Below are 20,427 nucleotides of genomic sequence, written 5' to 3' on the forward strand. Positions count from 1 at the left end.
CATTTAATTATTCCAGCTGCTGTGAGAAAAGGCTATAAACGATCCGCCACCTGCAGGATCCTCACATGTGATAGCCTAGTAGCCGGGACAACTTCTTTATGTTTACAGACGTGACGTAATGACGCGGCAGCATGCTCGAATTTCCCGGGAAAACCTACCAGTACCACTCAGATTAGAAAACATTATTATAAACTAACCGTTGTGAATCGGGCTAAAGTAAGGCGATAGTTTTGAACACTGGCTGGTTATGTACTTGCTCAAATATTGATGTCGGATCATTTTTAACCAAAAAAAGTTACGGACTGCAGCTTTAAGTTAGCTTTATTCGTTTTTTTTTTACACTTTTAGTTTAAATACTTAAACTCAAATTTAAGTTTTTCACCGAGTATTTAATTTAATTTTAGCTTGATTTCAGTTACCAAAAAATAATTTTTAATAGTTTTAGTTTTAGTTAAGAATAACATGATTGAAGAGATCTTAATGTTTCAAACTGTTCTCAGTTTTTCTGATTTTCAATCTTCTATTATTTCTTTTTTTGATTATTTCGTTATTTACCATTTCTTATCAAATTCAAAGATCTGGACTATGCTATCAATATTATTATTATTATTATTATTTTTTTACTCTATTCATGAACTGTATATTACCTTGTTTTCATTTCTCTCTCTTTTATTTCATTTTTTTTTTTTTTTTAAATATGGACAAAACCAGTGATTCTGATTCTCTTGCTATATTGACATATATTTGCTTGCACAGACATGTATCAAAATGTGTTTAAAACATATGTATTTTAAAAAAATCAATCAGGGCTGCGCTTCCCAAAAGCATCGTAAGCCTAAGTTGATCATAGCTTCATTGGTTTCAATGGGTCTACGATGCACTTAAACTTATGATACTTTTGGGAAACGCAACCCAGGTCACTAAAATGAGAACTTACCAACACAAAAAAATTTAGAAATTAAATCTTCCTCTGGTTTCTTTCTTTACTTGTTATACACAAATTCAATGACATTGTGGCATTTTCTCCAATTTTTTGTTACATTTCATTTGACACTGTTAGACTTTAAACTATTTCTCTTCTTTTCCTTTTCTCTCTCTTGATCCCTCCTGAGAATTTGTTTTAGCATCAAGTGGGAGAAAAAAGCAGCTGATGAAATGAGATGCAACCTAACCCCAGCTAAAAAGACAGCAATCTCATGCATTTATTACACAACAGAGAGACCTCATGAAATCTCAATCAAAAAAGAGGATTGAAATAATAAATAAGAGGGTGAAACACACCATTTCCATTACCTGCATCGTCCTCATCTTCATCATAGTCCTCATCATCACCAGAGGACAGCGAGTCTAAGAGAGACAGAGTGACATAGAGAGAGAACGATCTTATTACTACACAGCACAGTGGCCTTTCTGTATGAATAACGATCCTATTCATATGATCTGCAGAATGAGGAAAATAAACTGATTACAAATCAAAACCAATTACTGCACACACACACACCCTCAAACACTCTCACACACACAGCGGTTAATGGATGGCAGATGTTAGCAAAGATTCAGTGAGTAAAACGTCTCAGAGATTTCTGACAACAGCTGTATTTTTACACACATGTCCTGAAATACACACACACAAACACACTCTCTCGTATTCTGCTTCTAAATGAACTCATTCAGAGGGAGAGGGAAAAAACGCCATGACCCTGAAAAAGAGATTATTCTGTCTTCAGCTCCTCCTCTGTGAACATTTACACAGGTAAAACTGTACAGCACACACTCTTAAAATACCAGCAGAGCGTGAAATCCAACACTAGGCCTATTTAGTGCTAAAGATATGCTGTTACTGGGACACTGAAGCTTTCTGTGTGTGGCTTTCACAGTGTTAGTTGCACCAAACCATCAGATATACTCATGTTTTAATGTTTTGTGGCTTAACAGTCTTCAGCGGCTACTGGAGGTTTGTCTTATAAAATGTTGTTGTTGTTCTGTGGTGTTACATGTTTTTAAAAAATTAGCACACCCAAAAGTTAAAAATGGTCAAGACGTAAATGACAAAACCCATGCAAACAAATGATGTCATTGATATCAAACCTGGTGTGGAGCATTTAGGGCCACCTTATTAGAAGATACGCAAGACCATGAAGAGCAAAGAGCATTTTCTTTTTCTGTATGTTACTTACACAAAGCTTTAGAAGACTCGGAATATAGCACACAAGTTAGTCCCTATTCACTTTCATTATATGGAAAACAGCAGCTGGAACATTCTGTAAAACATCTTCTTTTATGTTCCACACACAAAAGAAACTCAAACAGGTTTGGAATGAAATATGGGTGATTAATGATGTTTTTTTTGTATGAACTATCTTTGTAAAGCTCTGTTGTGTGTTGCTGTCTGTCAGTGTGTCTAGTAGCTGTGTCTTGTGCTAAAGTGTGCAGAACAGGATATTGCTGTCTTGTGGACTCTTTATCAGCATGCGATAATTGGTGCAGGTTGTGTGCCCGTTTCACTTTTTTTCTGTCTTTCTCCAAACGCTGGTGAGAAGGATTTGCCCTGGCCTAATGCCAAACACATGTCGGTAAAAAAAACTGCGCTCTCCGTGCGCTCTTACTTTTTCCATCTGCTTTAAATGATGAGGTGATTCCAGATAATTACATTCTAATTAGTTGTCAATGAGCAGCTCAGCTTGTGTCCACTACCGTTTAAACACACACACACACACACACACACAGGTTTGTTTTTGTGAAAAGTGGGGACATCCCTGGTCTGCAACAAACGTTGGTTAAAATTCCTCAGTGGTTGTGTAAAATAACACCGTTTTTACCTTGCTCTGTTCACAGCGACTCATTTTGGGGCATGCCCCTTTAAATGCTAATAATGTCTGTTTGTCTTAGAGGTTAATGATATTTTTATTACAGTATGAACATTTTTGAAATAGCATACTATCATACTTCTACTAATCTGCAGTATTTAATATGTATACTGTGCAAATCAGGCAAATTTTCAGTATGCATAGACATTATTACATTAGCCAAATTTAACTGGAAGTAATATTAAAAGCAGTTATAAATGTTTTTCTTTACTTTAACTTTATTGATTGACTTAAACAGACGTTAAAATATTTTTACATTTTAAAAAATAATACATTTTATTTGAAAAATTCTTAATTTAATTCTAATAAACACGTTCCTACTATAAAATGTTCTAACATTTGGCCTATAATTAAATGGCACACACTGAATTCCGATCATGTGTCAGCAATGTATGAAATGTGTAGCATTGTATAATACATAGCCTACTATATCACTATTTTTAAATGATAATAATAATAGACATTACAGAGTATACTACATAGTAAGCAGTGTGGTTAGATTCCATTCTAAACATAGTCAGTGACACTTTACACAGGTTTGTATAGTAAAGATAACTATACCTGACAGGCCGTCTCAATGGTCCAAATGTGACGCGCACGCAAACAACAACTCTAGTGTCTATTCAAGAATATTTCACACTGATTTTAATCTATAGGGACCGAAATATGCCATTTTCCTCCGTACCTTCCCAGAGAGGCCCTATTTTTGTAATTTCCTCATTTTTATTTGGGTAAAGCCCTCGTCACAGTCTAAAACAATCCTGTTCAGTCCGTGTGGAATATTAAACAACATGTAGACTATTTAACATTCTGCTTTCGAGTGTGTGTTATTGTGCTTGTATGATAAACGTCAAGTCAGCCTGCAGGTATGTGCTGGGAGTATGTCTCAAGACCTGTTTGCCTGCTGAGTCTGACTGGCAAGTTTCCAATCAATGCTTTGCATGCCTGAGCTTGTGCTACTGTACTAAAACAACAACAACACTACTTAAATATTATTCGGAGAGACTGACCGGTGACTCTGATAGTGTAGTTGCTTAGCAGCGTGCTGCTGTGGGCGTGTCTACAGGAATACACCCCCGAGTCTTCATAGGAGACGTTGATGATACGGAGCACTTTTTGCCCCACCCGCGTACGGTTGTTAGGAGACATGGCGTCGCCGTCTTTCTGCCACACGATGGGGACCAGGAAGTCGCGCGGTGTGCAGGACAGATCCACAGTGTCCCCGACGCCAGCCACATAGTCCTCCAGAAACACTTCCACCTCACTCGACACCCAATCTAACAGAGAGAAAACAGAGAAAGATGTATTAATGGAGTAAATTTAATCTGCAGTGAATGAAAGTATCGATAATGAAATTAGATTTATGCAGACATTTTATGACTTGAGGGTACACATTAAGCTATATAGTAAGGCTACATAAACTGCAGTGTTGGGGAGTAACTAGTTACATGTAACAGAATTACGTAATTTACTTACAAAATAAATGTAACTGTAATCTGTAATCTGAGAAAAAATGTGTAACTAAATTAGTTACTTTTGAAAATGTCAACGATTACAAAGGGTCTGATTTTGTGGTGGTGTGCTTTAAAATTAAAATATTATAATCTTAATTCTAGTGAAGAAGGATTTTGAAAGTCTGACAGTAATCAGTGTTGAGTACTAATGTAAGGTTTAAATGTTTGAAAATGATTAACAGTTGAAAATATTTGTTAGAAATTAGAAACCTATTACATTTCCAAAGTAACTTTCCAAACACTAGTAAACTGTGTCATGTGTCACTGCATTCCAAAATGTGTCCAAGCACAATTCAGAACGCAAGAAAAGTTTTGTTTTTCTATTTACCATTGCCAGGGCATAGCAACAGTTTGAAGGTGATCTTGCTTAGCAAGTTAGGGAAAGTTGACATGTTTATAGCAAGCAAACATTTTAGGTAGCTAATCTAATTGTTCAGGTGTAACTCATGCACTCTTGAGATTTGATAGCATTAAGAATGCAGGTTAAATCATGATTAGACAGAAGTAACATCTTTTCTTCAGTACTGAGACATCCAAGTGAAATGGATTATCAAAAAAAAAAAGAAAAAAAAGTAAGGTGCAGAAAAATGCTTGGTTCAGTTGATTGGATGGAGGCAGATTTGAATGCAAGTACAGCATACATCAGCAGAGAGAAGTCTGTTATTTCACCAGAAGATTTACATTTTGATTAAAAACTGAGGTATTTGCAGAAAATAATTGCATCTAGTAGAGTAGACAGTAGACAGACAGATCTACAGTATAAATACTACAAAAATCACTACATTCTTGCTCCAAGGTGGATCTAAAATCACACAAACGCACACCAGGAAAAATAAACAAATATGTTTATTAACCACCCCGGTGAACGGCATGGAGACCCCACTGAGATGCAGAAATGCAACATGCTGGAATAAATATTCCACCTGACAGAGTTTCCTTCATTTTCCCTCTCTTTTTTCCATCACCTCCAATAAACCTGGTTTTCTTTCTGTAGCATCTCTATCACTCTTTCGTTCTCTCTTTTCAAAGTGACATTCATCTCCGGGAAGAGCGGTGACAGACTTACAAAGGATTGATACATTTGATAGATGTTGCGCTCATGTGTGTGTGTGTGTGTGTGTGTGTATGAGGTCAGGAGTGTGATGGCAGACGGCTTGCAGACAAGACTAAGCTGGAGTGGAATACAGAATTGGGTGTATGAATTATAGATCGCCCGCTACATGTGAACGCATACACACACGCTGTTAAGTGCAAAGTCCAAATACACCACACCATCTGAGGCTTTCTGAAGGCCACGTGAAGTGTTAATATCTCTTTGATCACTTCTCATATCAGTTCTTGTGTGGTTCACTCTTGACGCCGTCACATCTGCCTCTCCATCCCCTTTTTTTACCTTTCATCTTGTCTTTCACTAATTTCTCTGTCTCTTTCTTACACCTCTATACCACTCAAATCCACAGGCACCACAGCGCTGACATCAGACGGCGGCCCCTTCAGTGAATAAATGCCGCTGTGTGTGCGTGTCTATTCTATATCCTGTGAAAGAGAGGGAGTGTGTGTTTGCGTAACATATGCTGGGCCCAGTGAAAGACACTAATGTGCGTGGGGGAAGGGGTTATAAATAAATATCATAAATGGCTACTGTGTGTTCCCATATTTCCCAGGAGGTGTGTGGAGAATAGAGCCAGTGTCAGCACTGAAGTTTTACAGGGCTCATATAGAAACCTCTTGAGGACCACAGATCAGGTGAGACTTTTATGAAGACTCACAAACCCCGTTCATGTGTCACCGTTCTCTGAAATTCATAACGCAGAGTATGTATTTGCTTTCTGCTATGCATTTCCATTTATTTCAATGGCAGTTGCTTGGCAAAAATATGTGACTGGAAATCTGAGCCGTAAGTATCATGTGTCTAATCACTCTGAAGCCACAGGATATGACATCATGACAACATTGATTGGCTAAAGGCAAAAGTAGATTACTAGATTTCAGCAGTGGTCAACCATTCCGGATGTGAACCTTTGGCAATGTCCTGACCTTCGTGACCACAACGCTACCGTCCTCCAAAGACTGTAATCATACTTTCACTCTATAATCAGCTTCGTGTATTTTCATAATCACTGTAGAATCAAGCACTGTTTTATATTCGGCACACACACACACTTGCATGTATTGAGGACAGTTTTCCTTTGATCATGCGGAAAAGATGAAAGGTTTTTAGTGTTTTGCCAGAGTTGTGCAGGGTAATATGTGAGATGTGATTTAAAACCTGCTGCCATGGGCAACACAGCAGTTGCTGGAATATATTTGACTGCTTTTATGAAACGAACAGGTCAACACTCTGTGTGTGTTTGTGCATCTAATTTAAAAGTGCTGTATGTGTGTTCAATATAAAGTGTGTGTGTTTAACAGACATCTTACATGTCTGTTAGTTTTCAATATAATATTTAATATATAAGAAAAAAATCAAATGATATACACACATTTAAACGTTTGAGGTTGGTAAGACTTTTAAATTTTTTGAAGTCTCTCAATCGCTTATAGGGCTGTATTTATTTGATCAAAAATAGTAAAAAAACGTAATGTTGTGAAACATTATTGCAATTAAAAAAACTGTCTTTTAATACATTTTTAAATGTAATTTATTCCTGTGATGCAAAGCTGAATACTTCAGTCTTCAGTGTCACATAATACTTCAGAAATCATTCTAATAAGCTGATTTGCTGCTTAAGAAACATTTCTTATTATTAACAATGCTGAAAACAGTTGTGTTGCTTAATATTTTTGTGGCAGTGGTGATAAATTTTTTTCAGGATTCTTTGATGAACAGAAAGTTCAAAACAACAATATGTATTTAAAACAGAAATCCTTTGTAGCAGTAATGATTGAGTTTTGATCAGTTTAATGTGTCCTTGTTAAATAAAGGTATTCATTTCTTTCAAACCCCCAAACTTTTGAACGGTATTTTATATGTAAGCGTTTTGCATTTTTAGAATAAAAAAATGATTCACACTCACAAACACGTGTGTGTTGGGTGGGGGTTAATGTGGCCTCTTGATTTATTTGCTTGTTTTTAGGGACGTGTATTGAGTCGCTATGCTGTTAGTCCCAACATTCACTAACACACACACACAGCTGACAGCATGTGATAAATGTGTGTACGACTAACAGTCTCTGGTTCCACTTGTTTTGGGTGTTGCAACAAAACGACAGGTTAAAACAAGAGAATATGGGGGGAGGATTGAGAGTCTGCACACACACACACACACACACACACAGAGACATGGCTGAAAGCACAGGTACGTGATCTATTGTGACACAATGTAATCAATACATGTAGCTGATTTATAGCAGGTAATTAGTCTGCACCTTTATCTACTCACACACACATACACACACACACACACACTCACACCAACCGGAGCTGTGCCAGTCTGCTCTTTTGCCGTTTCCCGCTGCTTTCAGCCGTTTGGCGTGATACACTCAGTCAACATCCCCTACTGTCGTCTGACCTTCAGACTGAACACAACACACATTCACGCACACAGTCTCACGCACACTTCTCGTATGCAATCTCCTTTCCGCTCCCTCAGCCTCAACATCATCCAATCTTGTTGAGTTAAAGAACTATCTTTCTAAAGCTGAAGTCTGCATCCAATGTATGTGTGAATCGCAGATGCCGGATGTAAAAACCTCACGTTTCTGAGCCGGATCCTCCTCTGAATGAGACTGGCGGGGGAGAAAGACGCGCTTTTATTCTGTCCTGTTGAGGCGTGTGTGTGTGTGTGTGTGTGTGTGTGTATGACGGCGTGCCCCGAGGAAAGTTTAAGAAAGCTGCTGCATCCAAAAAGCCTTGTCTACACATACACACACACAAACCCTCCCGCATCAGTGCGCTAATTAGTAACGGAAGCTGGATGTACTGAACATCCAGAGTCTGAGCCAAACTCTTTAGCACACATCCATACAAATATATATAAATATACATGTACCTTTGTTTTTAATCTTTGTCCTAAAACATTCTTTCAAAGGTTTTCCAACACATTCACATGTCTACACACTCAAAGAGCCACACACACACACTGTAACAAACACACAGGTTGTAATCAGGGACCGGACCATCTTAATTGTCATTCCATAGACGAACTGGCCTAGTTTCAAACCCTACACACTGTACAGAACACACACTCAATCCACACTGCAGCAGCTTGTAAAATGAACAAACACATGCTCTTTATCTAAAGTAACATCAGCACATCTTTGGATATTTCACAAATGTCTTTATCCAGATCCAGTTTCTTCTCTTAAATAATTTTCTCAGAATTAGGGTTAACAAAAACTTATTTTGAACATAAAAAGTGTTTAATTTGGAGTTGAAATTAAGGCTTGTTCTTGATTAAATGTTTAATTTATTAGGACACACCCCAATATTAATATTAGTGGTACTTTTACATTTGATCCCACCCTGATGTTGAATATCCTATGAATTTAATATTTGATAACACTTTATTTTATAGTGTCCTTGTTACACGTTACATGTACAATAGTAAATTATGCACAACTACAAGCAACTAACCCTAAACCAAACCCTAATCCCTAAGTATAAGTATGTATAAGTACATGTTGTTAATTAAAATTAATCCATACTTAATTGTATAATTACACTGTAACAAGGACATCTTAAATAAGTTTAACTAATTTTGTTAAGCCAATGTACTGAAGTGCATATATATCTCAAAATAGCCAAACATTGTCTGATTCTTAATTTTGGCCAACATAAATGGTTCTATCACTATATTAAATTGTTGTATGTCAAATTTGTAAATGTTTGCTGGAAAGCCAAGTGAGATGTCTTGCGAACAAAGTTCACAAAGAATAAGAAATGAGCTGAGTGAGATGTTACTCTTTCAACTCTGTGACCTCAAATTGCCCTCAAAGAAACACAAGCGATCAAGCAAATACACACACAAACACGTCACCTCTCCATGGCCCCTGCCCTTCCCCCTTTACCCACTCTGTCTTTTATTCTGAATAGAAACAGCATTTTCAGAGAGAAAGAGAGAGAGAGAGAGATAGGGTATTACTGGGCAGGAAAAGTACTAATCCTCTGCCTTGCTTCCTTCCAGCCAATGATACCCAGAAGCAACTGGCAACAGCTGCTCAGCAAGATCCCAAATCACACACACACACACACACACACACACACACAGTCTGAGCGTATTAACATGAATATGCAATCCCATTTATAACTCAAAATTTTAAACAAAAACAGATTCCCCTAAACATGTGACACACTGTTTAGTCTATCACACAGTATAAACGGCTAATAACTGAAACCAAAAATTTCATACGACCTGCTGTCCTTGTGTAACATTATAACAGTTTATAATGTTTGCACACTGCTAAACAAAGCCAGCACTTGATCACTTTCGGTTACAAACTGATCTGTGTGCGGTATAAGCGTTGTTACACTGTCATTAATGCATTATTAATGCTTTATAAACTATTCATAAGCATCCCAGGAGCGAAAGCAGCCGTCATAGAGGACTCTGTGTTCCTGAGGAGCCTAATATATAAGATGCTAAGCCAAAGCTTAAATCTAACCAAACTCCAGAGGAGATTGATGGATGGACTGCTGTTTGTGCGACACATCAAGCTCTGGTTTGTTGTGGATGTGTGTGTGGGATGCTATGTGTTGGAGCAGGAATATTGCCAAGGCAGAGGTTCATTCCATGGGTGGTAAAGGAGAAGTGTACACATCTCTGTGTGTGTGTTTGTTGGACTTCTTACAGCGCATAACTTCTGCCATCTGTTCATGACTGCCAGAAGTGGTATAGGGGAGCTGAGGGAAATCAGCAACACACACACACTCAAACACACGTTGACTTGGCTAAGTGAGGACTTACCATAGACATCTATTGTTTTTATATAAAGCTAATCATAATTACTAGAGACAATCTCTAACCTTTAAGAAAAACCTTTTAGAACACCCCAAAATTTGGGGTCTGTATGATTTGTATAGTTAACGTGCTGTGTATAGTTGACATGAAAAAAATAGATTTAAGAAAGAATCTGATGAGAATGGACAAGGAAAAACATTTCAGTACAAACCTGTCAGAAATTAAACAAGTCCTGCTACACTCTGACGCACACACACACACACACACACGCACGCACACACACACACACACACACACACACACACAGCACTGTTTTTTATAACACCACACACCGAGCCGTTTGTTTTACCACTTATGACTTTATGTAAGTATCTAAGTAATGTCCTTCAGGGGAACTGATAATTACATTGAAAACACCCATCCTACAGGTTGACAGGCCAGCAAGTGTGTACGTGCTTCACACGCCTGTGCCTCTGTCTGTGTGTACGGGTGTGTGCATTACTGCGCAGGTATCTGGTACAAGGAAGTCTCTCCTCGTGTGAACAGGTGGTTTCAGACACCATTTAGAGAATGTGTTTCTTTGCTCATTAATAACTCATCTGCTGACCTGCAGTGAGTTTCAAAGAGCATTAATGAGGTGAACCAACTCCAACTAATAACAGCAGAACAAAAGAAAAACACTCATACGAATGTGCAAAGGGTCTTAAAATGTATGGAAATGTAAGTAGTATGTAATAAGAAGAAGGACTGCAGTATAGTGTCTATTTAAACCATAATGAAGACTTTCAGTAACAAACACATGCACACACACACACACACACACTTGTGCACTTGCGCATCAAGACTTAAAGATTAATGAATTAAGACCTGATATTCTGATTTATAAAATGGATAGTTCAACATTTGATTATCACTTCTGATTTGAGGAGGCATGTTATGCCTCATTGTCATTATGCATACATATATGTATGTACACACACACACATTGTGTTAAATTTATCACAACAGCTACTTTACTTCATACACAGTTTCATACTGTGCCTAAGAACACATCTTACTCACGTTAACTTCACTGTAATGTGCGGCCTCTTGTGGCTTATTGCTTTAATCTGTCTGTCTGAAATGATCAATTCAAACTTACTGTCTCTGGATACACAGACCTAAAAAGATGAATAGAGGAATAGAAAGAAAGAGAGAGAAAAACAGGGGGATTTGGTGGTTAGGATTAGAAGTGAAAAGGACCTGGGTGAAGTGTTTGCAGGTTCTTGTCTCATAACAATCCCTCTTTGTTTATGCTGTGGCTTTGCTGCAGACTTTCTGCATTCTCTCCTTTGGACCATGTATTAACTGTAATTCTCTCGCCATCTCCTAATATTTACCTGCTATCAGTATGAGAAATCAGATCCACCAGCAATCAGATGATCTCTCCCAACACACACTCACAGATCACAGAAATGGGCCAAGAAAGCATCAAGCTTCTTTCTATTTTCTAAGTGACTGTAACATGTTTAGTAGAGCCATCTAGAATCCAAACACAACAGAGACTCGGGTGAACTCAGCCAAGAAACCTGTCTTTAACAAACAACTGATAATGATCAACACCTCTCAACAACATGGGCTCTCTCATACCTGCCCACATATGCAGAAAATTTAGACGCTATCTGCCTGGAGTTATGAGCTATTATTAAGTCCACACACACACACACACACACACACACACACTCTTAGCTGTCATGTAATCCACTCTGCAGGGCCGCATCCGTCAACTGCGGGATAATAAATCAATGGCAAGGACAAAGTGTGTTTAAATAATATCAGCTACACAAGTGTTCATTGCATCAATACCCACTTTGTGCCACTGTACAAACTCAGCCAGTTACATACTGCCGAATCGAAGAGGCTTTAACTCGAGCTCCTTAAGAACACAGAATCACTGACAACCGATTCATTTTCAGCATGTGATAAATAATAACAAACAATCCTCTGTCTTTTGAAAGTGTCCAAAAAATACATTTGAGAAGTGCTTGCACTGAAAAAAAGGTGTGAATCACACAGGTAAGTGAAGCCTAAATCAATTTAGACCCTTTGATGAAGGTTTACAGATTTCAAAAAGAGGAGATGCAAAGATTCAGATTAACTCAAATGAATCACTTAGTATAGTGAACACAGTTTGACTGATTCATTTAAGAGAATTGACCCATTCATTTTAAAACGAAACATCGCTGTGGCCTCTATACAAGACCTACTGTATACCTAGGTGACAAAATATTTCAGAGCAAACAATAAATGCGAAAATGTACATTCACTATAGAAATGACCAAGACCTTTCCAGTCATTTCAGAAAACTTTGTAAGTGTTTTTATAATTGTTCTGTTTCAGACTGATTCACTAATGATTCACTAATTTGTGATTCACGACAATGAATTTGAATTTGATTAATTGAACATAATATATTTATTCAGAACAGAACAAAATATTCACAAATCAATCTTTGTATATCTATATACCAAGTATTTCAGAGCAAAACCTGCTATCATTCAAAAAACTGGGGTCAGTAACACTTTTTAAAGAAATTAATACTTTTATTTAGCAAGGATGCATTAAACTGATCAAAGGTGACAGTAATGTTACGAAAGATTTCTCTTTTAAATAAATGTTCTTCTTTTGAACATTCTATTCATCAAAGAATCATGAAAAATGTATTTTCAACATTGATAATAATAATAATAAAAAGATTTTTAAGCAGCAAATCAGCATATTAGAATGATTTCTGAAGCATAAAGACTGAAATAATGGCTACTGAAAATTCACTTTTACCATTACAGGAATAAATAAAAATTTAAAATATTTTAATATAGAAAATAGTTATTCTGAATTACAACAATATTTAACAGTATTTCTGTTTTTACAGTATTTTTGTTTAACTAAATGCGGCTTTGGCGAGCATAAGAGACTTATTTAAAAAAACATTTTTAGAAAAATCTTACTGACCCCAAACTGAATGGTTTGTACACAAAATGTATATTTAAAATTACTTTTCCAGGCTTGAGAAACACAATGTAAAAACTATCTGATATTTCCTGGTTTTTGTGCGCATGAGACAGAGAAGGTGAGATGTAATGTCTGACCTGTGGGCTCTGGAGACAGCAGGTGGGCACTGTACACCGGAGGGAAGATGAGGGCCGCGAAGTACAGAAGGAGACAGAGCGGGACCATCCCGGGACGAGTGTCCTCACCACGGAGACCAGACTCAGACATCCTCCACCGTTCCACACATGCTGTCAATGTAGCGCTGCCACACACACACACACAAACACAGTCCTGTCGCTGCCCGTCCCCCACCTGAAACACAAAAACACAATCAACAATCAGAGGTCAAATAGAGAAGGGACACAGAACAAACACTTCATTTAACAGTATAAAAAAGTACAAATTCTCACAGATATTCAATAAAACTTAGGCCTGTTCCTTGTTATTTTGACATGGGACACATTTTTCAAAACACTATTGAAATTCTGTGCTGACGTGCAAATATCTGCAGCAGTCTCTCTGCGTACACTGTAAATTGAAAAATAAAGTGCGACGACCACACACAACTGCCACGAGTGAATGAAATGGAGTGATTTTATATTATATGTCCCGCGCTAGTTTAGACGAGACTGGGATTTGTTGTAAACTCTCTTTTGCCTTCTCTTTTTTTACTCTCCCTTTTTTCTCCTTCTCTCTGGTCGGTCTACTCTGAAACACGTCTTTCACTAAGCTAACACAAACACACTTATCTCTCTAAAGAAAACATATGCTCCCCTACACTCTGGGACTTGTGTGTGTGTGTGTGTGTCTGCGGCTTGCCACATAGAGAGTTTACATTAGTCACAATAAAAGGAATGTAAAGAACTTTAAATACACACACACATACACATATATACTGTAGGCTGTATGGTTTGATTCCCCGCTGAGAGATTTTCGCTCAAAGACACTGAGAATTTGAGAGGACTCTGTGGTGCTTTAAACTTAAACTCCTGTTATTTCAGAACAGCCTTGGTTTAGACACACAAAATGTTTGCGTTAACTTTAAACGGTGGCATTCTTCTCGAATGGACTCACACACTCTCCTGAGGCTAGTGTGGCGCTGTTTTTCTTTCCCTTGACGAGCAGACGCTTGATTCTTGGTCAGCACATACTGAAGAGAGAGAAGGAGAGAAGCCGGGCTGGTGTGTTGAGTAACTCAGTGTTTTCTCTGGCCGGTGGAGCAGGAGCGTGCACTGCGCTGTGGGCTGATAGTGTATCAGCACTTGCTGTTGTAGGAAAGAAGGGTATATTTGTGGAGCATATTTCTGGAGTGGGTATCGTAGGTGTGTTTTTTTAGCATGTTTCTGGAGCCATACTATCTTACAGTAACAAAGTTTAAAAGTAGGGGAGAGGCCTAAAACAGAAACAAACTCTGATATATTCTTGGAAAAGGCCTTATCTTGTATTATTATTATGCATCTTTTTGGAGTATTTGATTCTGATTGGTTGATCACAGCATTCTATGGTACAAGACAGCTAAACTAACTGACGATTTCACCAGGCAACATTCTGCATAATGCTCTAATTTCATCTCAAATCACAATTTATTTATTTACTTGGGGATAAGCAGTGTAATGAATGGGATAATGTGCAGTAAGCCAGTCATTATTGCAAAAATAAACCTCTTTGTTGTGATACAAGACTATCTTGATCACCCTCTTTTGGTTTATTTAGCGATAATGAATGGATGATTGTACAATACATGTTACTTAAGACAGCATGGTGTAGTTTGAATATTGAACTGTGTCTGCTTGTATCTTAGCTATGCATTTATAATAAGCCATTTTAACACATACCCTTAAAAAATTTAGTGTCTGAAAGTTTTTTTTTTTAAGGTTTTTGAAATAAGTCTCTTAGGCTCACCCAGGCAGCATTTAGTTGATCAAAAATACAGTAAAAACAGTCATATTGAGAAATATTTTTTACAATTTAAAATAACTGTTTTCTATTTTAATAAACTTTAAAATGTAATTTATTCCTGTGACAGCAAAGCTGACTTTTCAGCATCATTACTCCAGTCTTTAGTGCCACATGATCCCTTAGAAATCATTCTATACCCTTGAACAGAAAGTTCAAAAGAACATAATTTGTTTCAAAATAGAATGTTTTTGTAACCATTCATTCTAATTAAAAGTAATAATTTCTTTTGAAAAACTTACCCCAAACTTAAATGCATATACTTCTGTGCAAATGAAACTTTAGGGTATAGGCAGCTGGGACTGTGTTACATGACTGATGTGTGCTGCAGTGTGTTGCTGTGTGGTGTGTAAAACTCTAACTCTCTCAGAAGAGTCGGTGTTTATCTAGGGGATTACTGAAGAATTTGATTTGGACTCTATTGAAATATTATGATTATCAGTCTAGCCGATAATTCAACATTAGCTACTATGTTTTTACTGTCTGCATCTCCTTTTCCGTCTCTTGCTTATAGACCCCTCAACTGATATAGAACACATATTAAAGTATAAAAAATATAATGATTTTTTAATGGCAAGCAAACAACTACAGACCTGAACAAGGCAGTGCAAGAATATTCTTTCAAATCCTGGGCGTTTATGCATGTAATGTCTAATAGTTTTGGGTGAAAGAAGGTTTTAATAGAATCCTATCACACGCTAGTCACACCTTGCAACAAATCTGGGACTCAAAAATGTCAGTAATCTCCAGTAATTGTGCAGCCATGTCAACGGCCAGCCCAGCCTAAAATCTGCCAATGAAAATAGGGATTAGGAAGGAGAGTATGAGAGCGATAAAGAGAGTGAGAGAGAGACAGCAGATGAAAAGCTGAAGTCTGAGGTGTCTCTATTAGAGTTTGGCTGTAATCCTCTTCCGAGGACTTCACTCGCCCTCCTGCGGTTCTCTGAGAGCTCTGTCAGCGTGTGTGTGGGAGTGTGTGAGGCTATGGGTTTGTGCAATGCTTCAGTGTAGACAACTGAATAAAGGTGAGAAATAAACTCCCTAACCCACCCTTTTAAACATCCCAATGGAGGAACACATCAAACAGATAAATCAAAGAGGACCAATTTGCAAACCACATTTACAGATGTTTGTCACTGTGAAATTATGGCTTTCTAGCATTAAACCCATCATCTCATATGCTTACATAAAGCATCTGGCATGACACTGTCCACAAAAACATTCATAGAAAAAGAAAAACATAAGGGTAATTAAAAACAGAAGGATGAAAGAGCGAGAGCCGGCAGTAACATTGTCCATTGTTTATTGTATGCCTCGTTTTCATTCATGCTGTGTTTAGCCCTTGGACTGCATTGTGCATTGTGTGTAAAATGATCTTGTGCACATTTTTTGTTGAGGTTTTTAATAATATATTATATTAATCTCTTACCAGTAGCTAATAAGGTATAAAAAAGCATAAGGAACTTTAGACAAAAAGAGTTTGATGACATATATTCAGGACTTTCGACAGTCCACAGAGTAGCGTATTGATTTTGAGCAAGCACCAGTCCGCTAAGGGTCACAATTAGTCGAGGTTCCAATTGAAAAGAGCTTCTTTTTTCCCTGATGACACGACCTCTCACATTTGAGTTGTGTGAATGCCTTAGAGAGATCTTTACTAGTTCCACCACGGCTGGTTTGAAAAGTGCATGGGACACATGACTAGAAAAGTAATGATTATCTCCCCCCAAAAAAAGGTGTAGACATTTCTGAAAGTTGGAGATTGTTATCATAGGTTCAACATCCAAGCTTGTAATCAGTTGTTTCTATACTATATTGAGTTTTCAGAGATTATTTTCCTAATCAGTAAATTGTTAATTTCACTGAAAAGCACAATGCATGTATTGTTGGTAGTGATACCATTTCAAAATTTAAGTCAGCAAGAAAACAAGACATCAAGAACGTTTCATACAGTGCATGTGTTTAGCAGCCAAATTTCAGCATCTGACAACCTGAACTGACAGCAAGAAACTTCTTGCTGTCAGCCATTTAAAGCCCAAAGAAACCTATATAAACAATAGATCTGCTTAAAATAATGATATCATCGAGATTAGGGGAAAACCTAACAGTTTACATCCTAGTTCAGTTCTCACCACGGACTCCAGTCGGGTTTGAATGACTCTAGTACATGAGGTGGCTAATTGCCCCCAGTAGCCTGCGTTAACACCTCCAGAGACTCTAATTCACTCCGATAGCTACAATTGGTTTCAGATGGCCCCTGGGTACGGCGGAGGAAAAACTGGTGAAGTTCCCTTCAGTGTGAGCTAAAAACAACACAAATGAAGCCCTGCTGAGGTGGCCGCAGAAGAAATGGATGTAATTTTGGTTTTAAAATGCGTCATACTTCAAGCTGTAAAGGGCTAAGTCTCTCATCAGAAAGACATGCCAACTGAGTGACCGTTAACGACTTATTTAGTTTACAACAGGTAAAAATATAAATGGCTCTATATATGGCGTGTCTAAAGGGAATAGCTATAAACAGTTTTGTGTTAAACTCATGCAGCGTGAAGGATAGGTTGATATAAGCGCCCTTGACTGTGTTTCCCCTCACCTCACATCCCACGGTGGGTTTCGGCACCATTAAAACACCTACACCTCATGACAAAGACCAGCTGCTGACGAATGGCTAGTTTCTGACTCGCGCTTCAGGAAACGAGTCAATTTCACAGCTCAAATCGACTGTCCACACAACAGGCTAAATCATACACCGCAAACATTTTTAATCAAGCCATATTGTGAATTATTTCAGCACAGGTGCGGTTTCTCCTCGCGACTGGTAGAGCAGCTTTGGAGCACGCGGTACTCACACACACACACCGCGCAACACCTGTCCGACTGTAAGCGATACGGGCACACACCACATGTCACCGCAGCTCACTTCTACACTAAAACTTTGTTTCCATTCAGATTGCTTTGATTGAATCAATAGCCCAATTGAAAAACACGTTTTGGAACTGGAACAAGGAAACAACAAGAAATATGAGGATAAGACTATTTCCTACCCCTCAAAGGCGCCTTTACATACCTGGTCTGAGCAGCTCTGTCTGCTTCAAAGTCTGTGTCAAAACGCAGTGCTACATAAAACTGGTAAAGTATGCAGACTTCAGCTTTTATAGTTACCTATATATTAGAGACAGCTCTGATGCTGCTTTGCGTCCATGGAAATGATGCAGCATGAGTGCAGCCTTAAACTTTGTTATTCTCGTGAAGTATGCGTCTATTCATAAAATTCATGTTTCTATGTTCATAACAAATTCCATTATGACTTTTGTAAAATTACAATTGGCAATTGTAAAAGACAATATAAGAATGTAATAATAAGAATTATAATAATAAACTCCTCACCAGATTCCTTCTTGACAGTAATCCTTTAGGAGATCAAAATAAAATAGGTTTATTGGCTTTTTGAGAAAGCTTGGTCTGCGGGGTCCTTTCCAGATGTTTCGTGAATTACATTCGGGGGGCAAATCATCCAAATACACTGAAGTTTCCAAATCCAGGCGTGAAGAAAATCTGAACAGACGTGAAGTCAGTGCAGTGTTTGAGAAGAACTTCGAAGCCGTATTCACACACAGCCTTGAGCTGTCCGACTCTGTCCAGTCCTTAAACCGCTGAAAAGTGTAGCAAAAGCACACTGGACTGTATCATTTAAAGGAGCACCAGTGTAGTTTTGGCTCGTAAGAGGGTCTCGGGTTCCTACGGAAGAAGCTCCGCTCTTCTGCGCTGCGCTGTCCGGGCACAACTGCTCCGCTGCGCCGCTGGGTCTGTTGTGAAGTGCGGGGCGTTTGGTGCTGTGTGAAAGCTTGGCTCACAGACTCCCACTAACAGTTTGAGCACCGGGCTCTGGAGAGAGTTCAATCAACTACACCAAACCCGAATATTCAATCAACTTACTCACTCACTACTGTCAAATTAGCTGCGCTCAGCGAACCCAAACCGCGCTATGGACCACGGAGAGAGTCAGCAGAAAAACAATTAAGAATAGCAAAGATTCTGCTGTTCATACTCTTTTCAGGGCGCGAATTATAGCGGGGTTTGGGGGGCATGACAACGTTTCAGTAAGAACAAAAGTTTGAATACAAGTCAGTGAGGGCTAATGTACACGCTCATGAAGATGCTGCCATTTGAGGAGGTAACCACAGCTGTTCAAACGCCTGGTTTATCTTGCAATACGTCGACAAAGGTAGCTGAAAGTGTTAGGCTATTTATAAAGATATTATAGATTTGCACACCGCAAATATATCACAAAAATGTTTGGTTTAAAACGGCGTTAAGACTAATTTCTAACTGCTTTTAGGGCGCTAAAAGACTATTCATCAAGACTATTTGCGCCCCAAAAATTACTGACAGAAATTCTTTACAAATCCCACTGACAACACTCTATGGTACACTCTAAAAAATGCTGGGTTGTTTCAACCCAACTTTGGGTCAAATATGGACTAAGCCAACCGTTGGGTTAAATTTTTACATAAAATTTTTAACCCAAAAGTTGGGTTAGTCCATATTTGACCCAAAGTTGGGTTGAAACAACCCAGCATTTTTTAGAGTGTATGCATTATGTTCCAACCATTAAATATTTTTTCAAATAAACTTTTATTGCATGAAATAGCTTCAATTATGCAAATCAAAACAGATTTTTGAAAGGGAAAAAAGATGTTGAGGGGTATTTAGGAAAACGTCGCCATATGGCAAAGTGTACTAAAATGGAAAATGGCCAAAAAAAGTAGTTTTTCTATCAAATTATGATTTTCTTTTCAGTTGAAATGCACATTTCTTTTAGAAATTCATGCATCTAATCTTAAATTCCATAAAAATCTGCCACACACATACAGACACATATACACACTCTCATCGTTACAGTCACTAAGGCTAACTCATCCTCATTGTCATCACATGGAAGAGCCAATTTGCACTCTTCCTATTGCCCTTTCCGTGAAATATTGCTGTATTCATTTTCTGAAAAGAATAAGTAATTTTCTTATTCATACATCAATACAACTATACTACAATAAACACTTCAAATAAATAAATAACTGCAATCATATTATTGATGTTACTATCTATAAAAAAAAATCCCAATGAGGAAATACATGACTTCAATTCCACTGTGGTACAGTGTTG

General features: G+C 37.9%; 1 protein-coding gene across 1 annotated transcript in view; it reads right to left on the reverse strand.

Moving 5' to 3' along the window:
- Nucleotides 1–19,151, reverse strand: part of LOC107747578 (fibroblast growth factor receptor 3-like) — a 43,060-nt gene extending 23,909 nt beyond the window's left edge. Inside the window, exons 1-4 of the mRNA XM_016562172.1 lie at nucleotides 18,652–19,151; nucleotides 13,410–13,623; nucleotides 3,878–4,144; nucleotides 1,282–1,347 (exon numbers count right to left, since the gene is read on the reverse strand). Of these exons, the coding sequence (XP_016417658.1) occupies nucleotides 1,282–1,347; nucleotides 3,878–4,144; nucleotides 13,410–13,539 (463 nt within the window). The 5' untranslated portion in view covers nucleotides 13,540–13,623; nucleotides 18,652–19,151. The remainder of the gene's footprint in view (nucleotides 1–1,281; nucleotides 1,348–3,877; nucleotides 4,145–13,409; nucleotides 13,624–18,651) is intronic.
- Between the last annotated feature and the right edge of the window lie 1,276 nt (nucleotides 19,152–20,427).

Source organism: Sinocyclocheilus rhinocerous, unplaced genomic scaffold, assembly GCF_001515625.1.
Source record: "Sinocyclocheilus rhinocerous isolate Xijiao unplaced genomic scaffold, SAMN03320098_v1.1 scaffold469, whole genome shotgun sequence".
In the NCBI taxonomy this organism is placed as follows: domain Eukaryota; kingdom Metazoa; phylum Chordata; class Actinopteri; order Cypriniformes; family Cyprinidae; genus Sinocyclocheilus; species Sinocyclocheilus rhinocerous.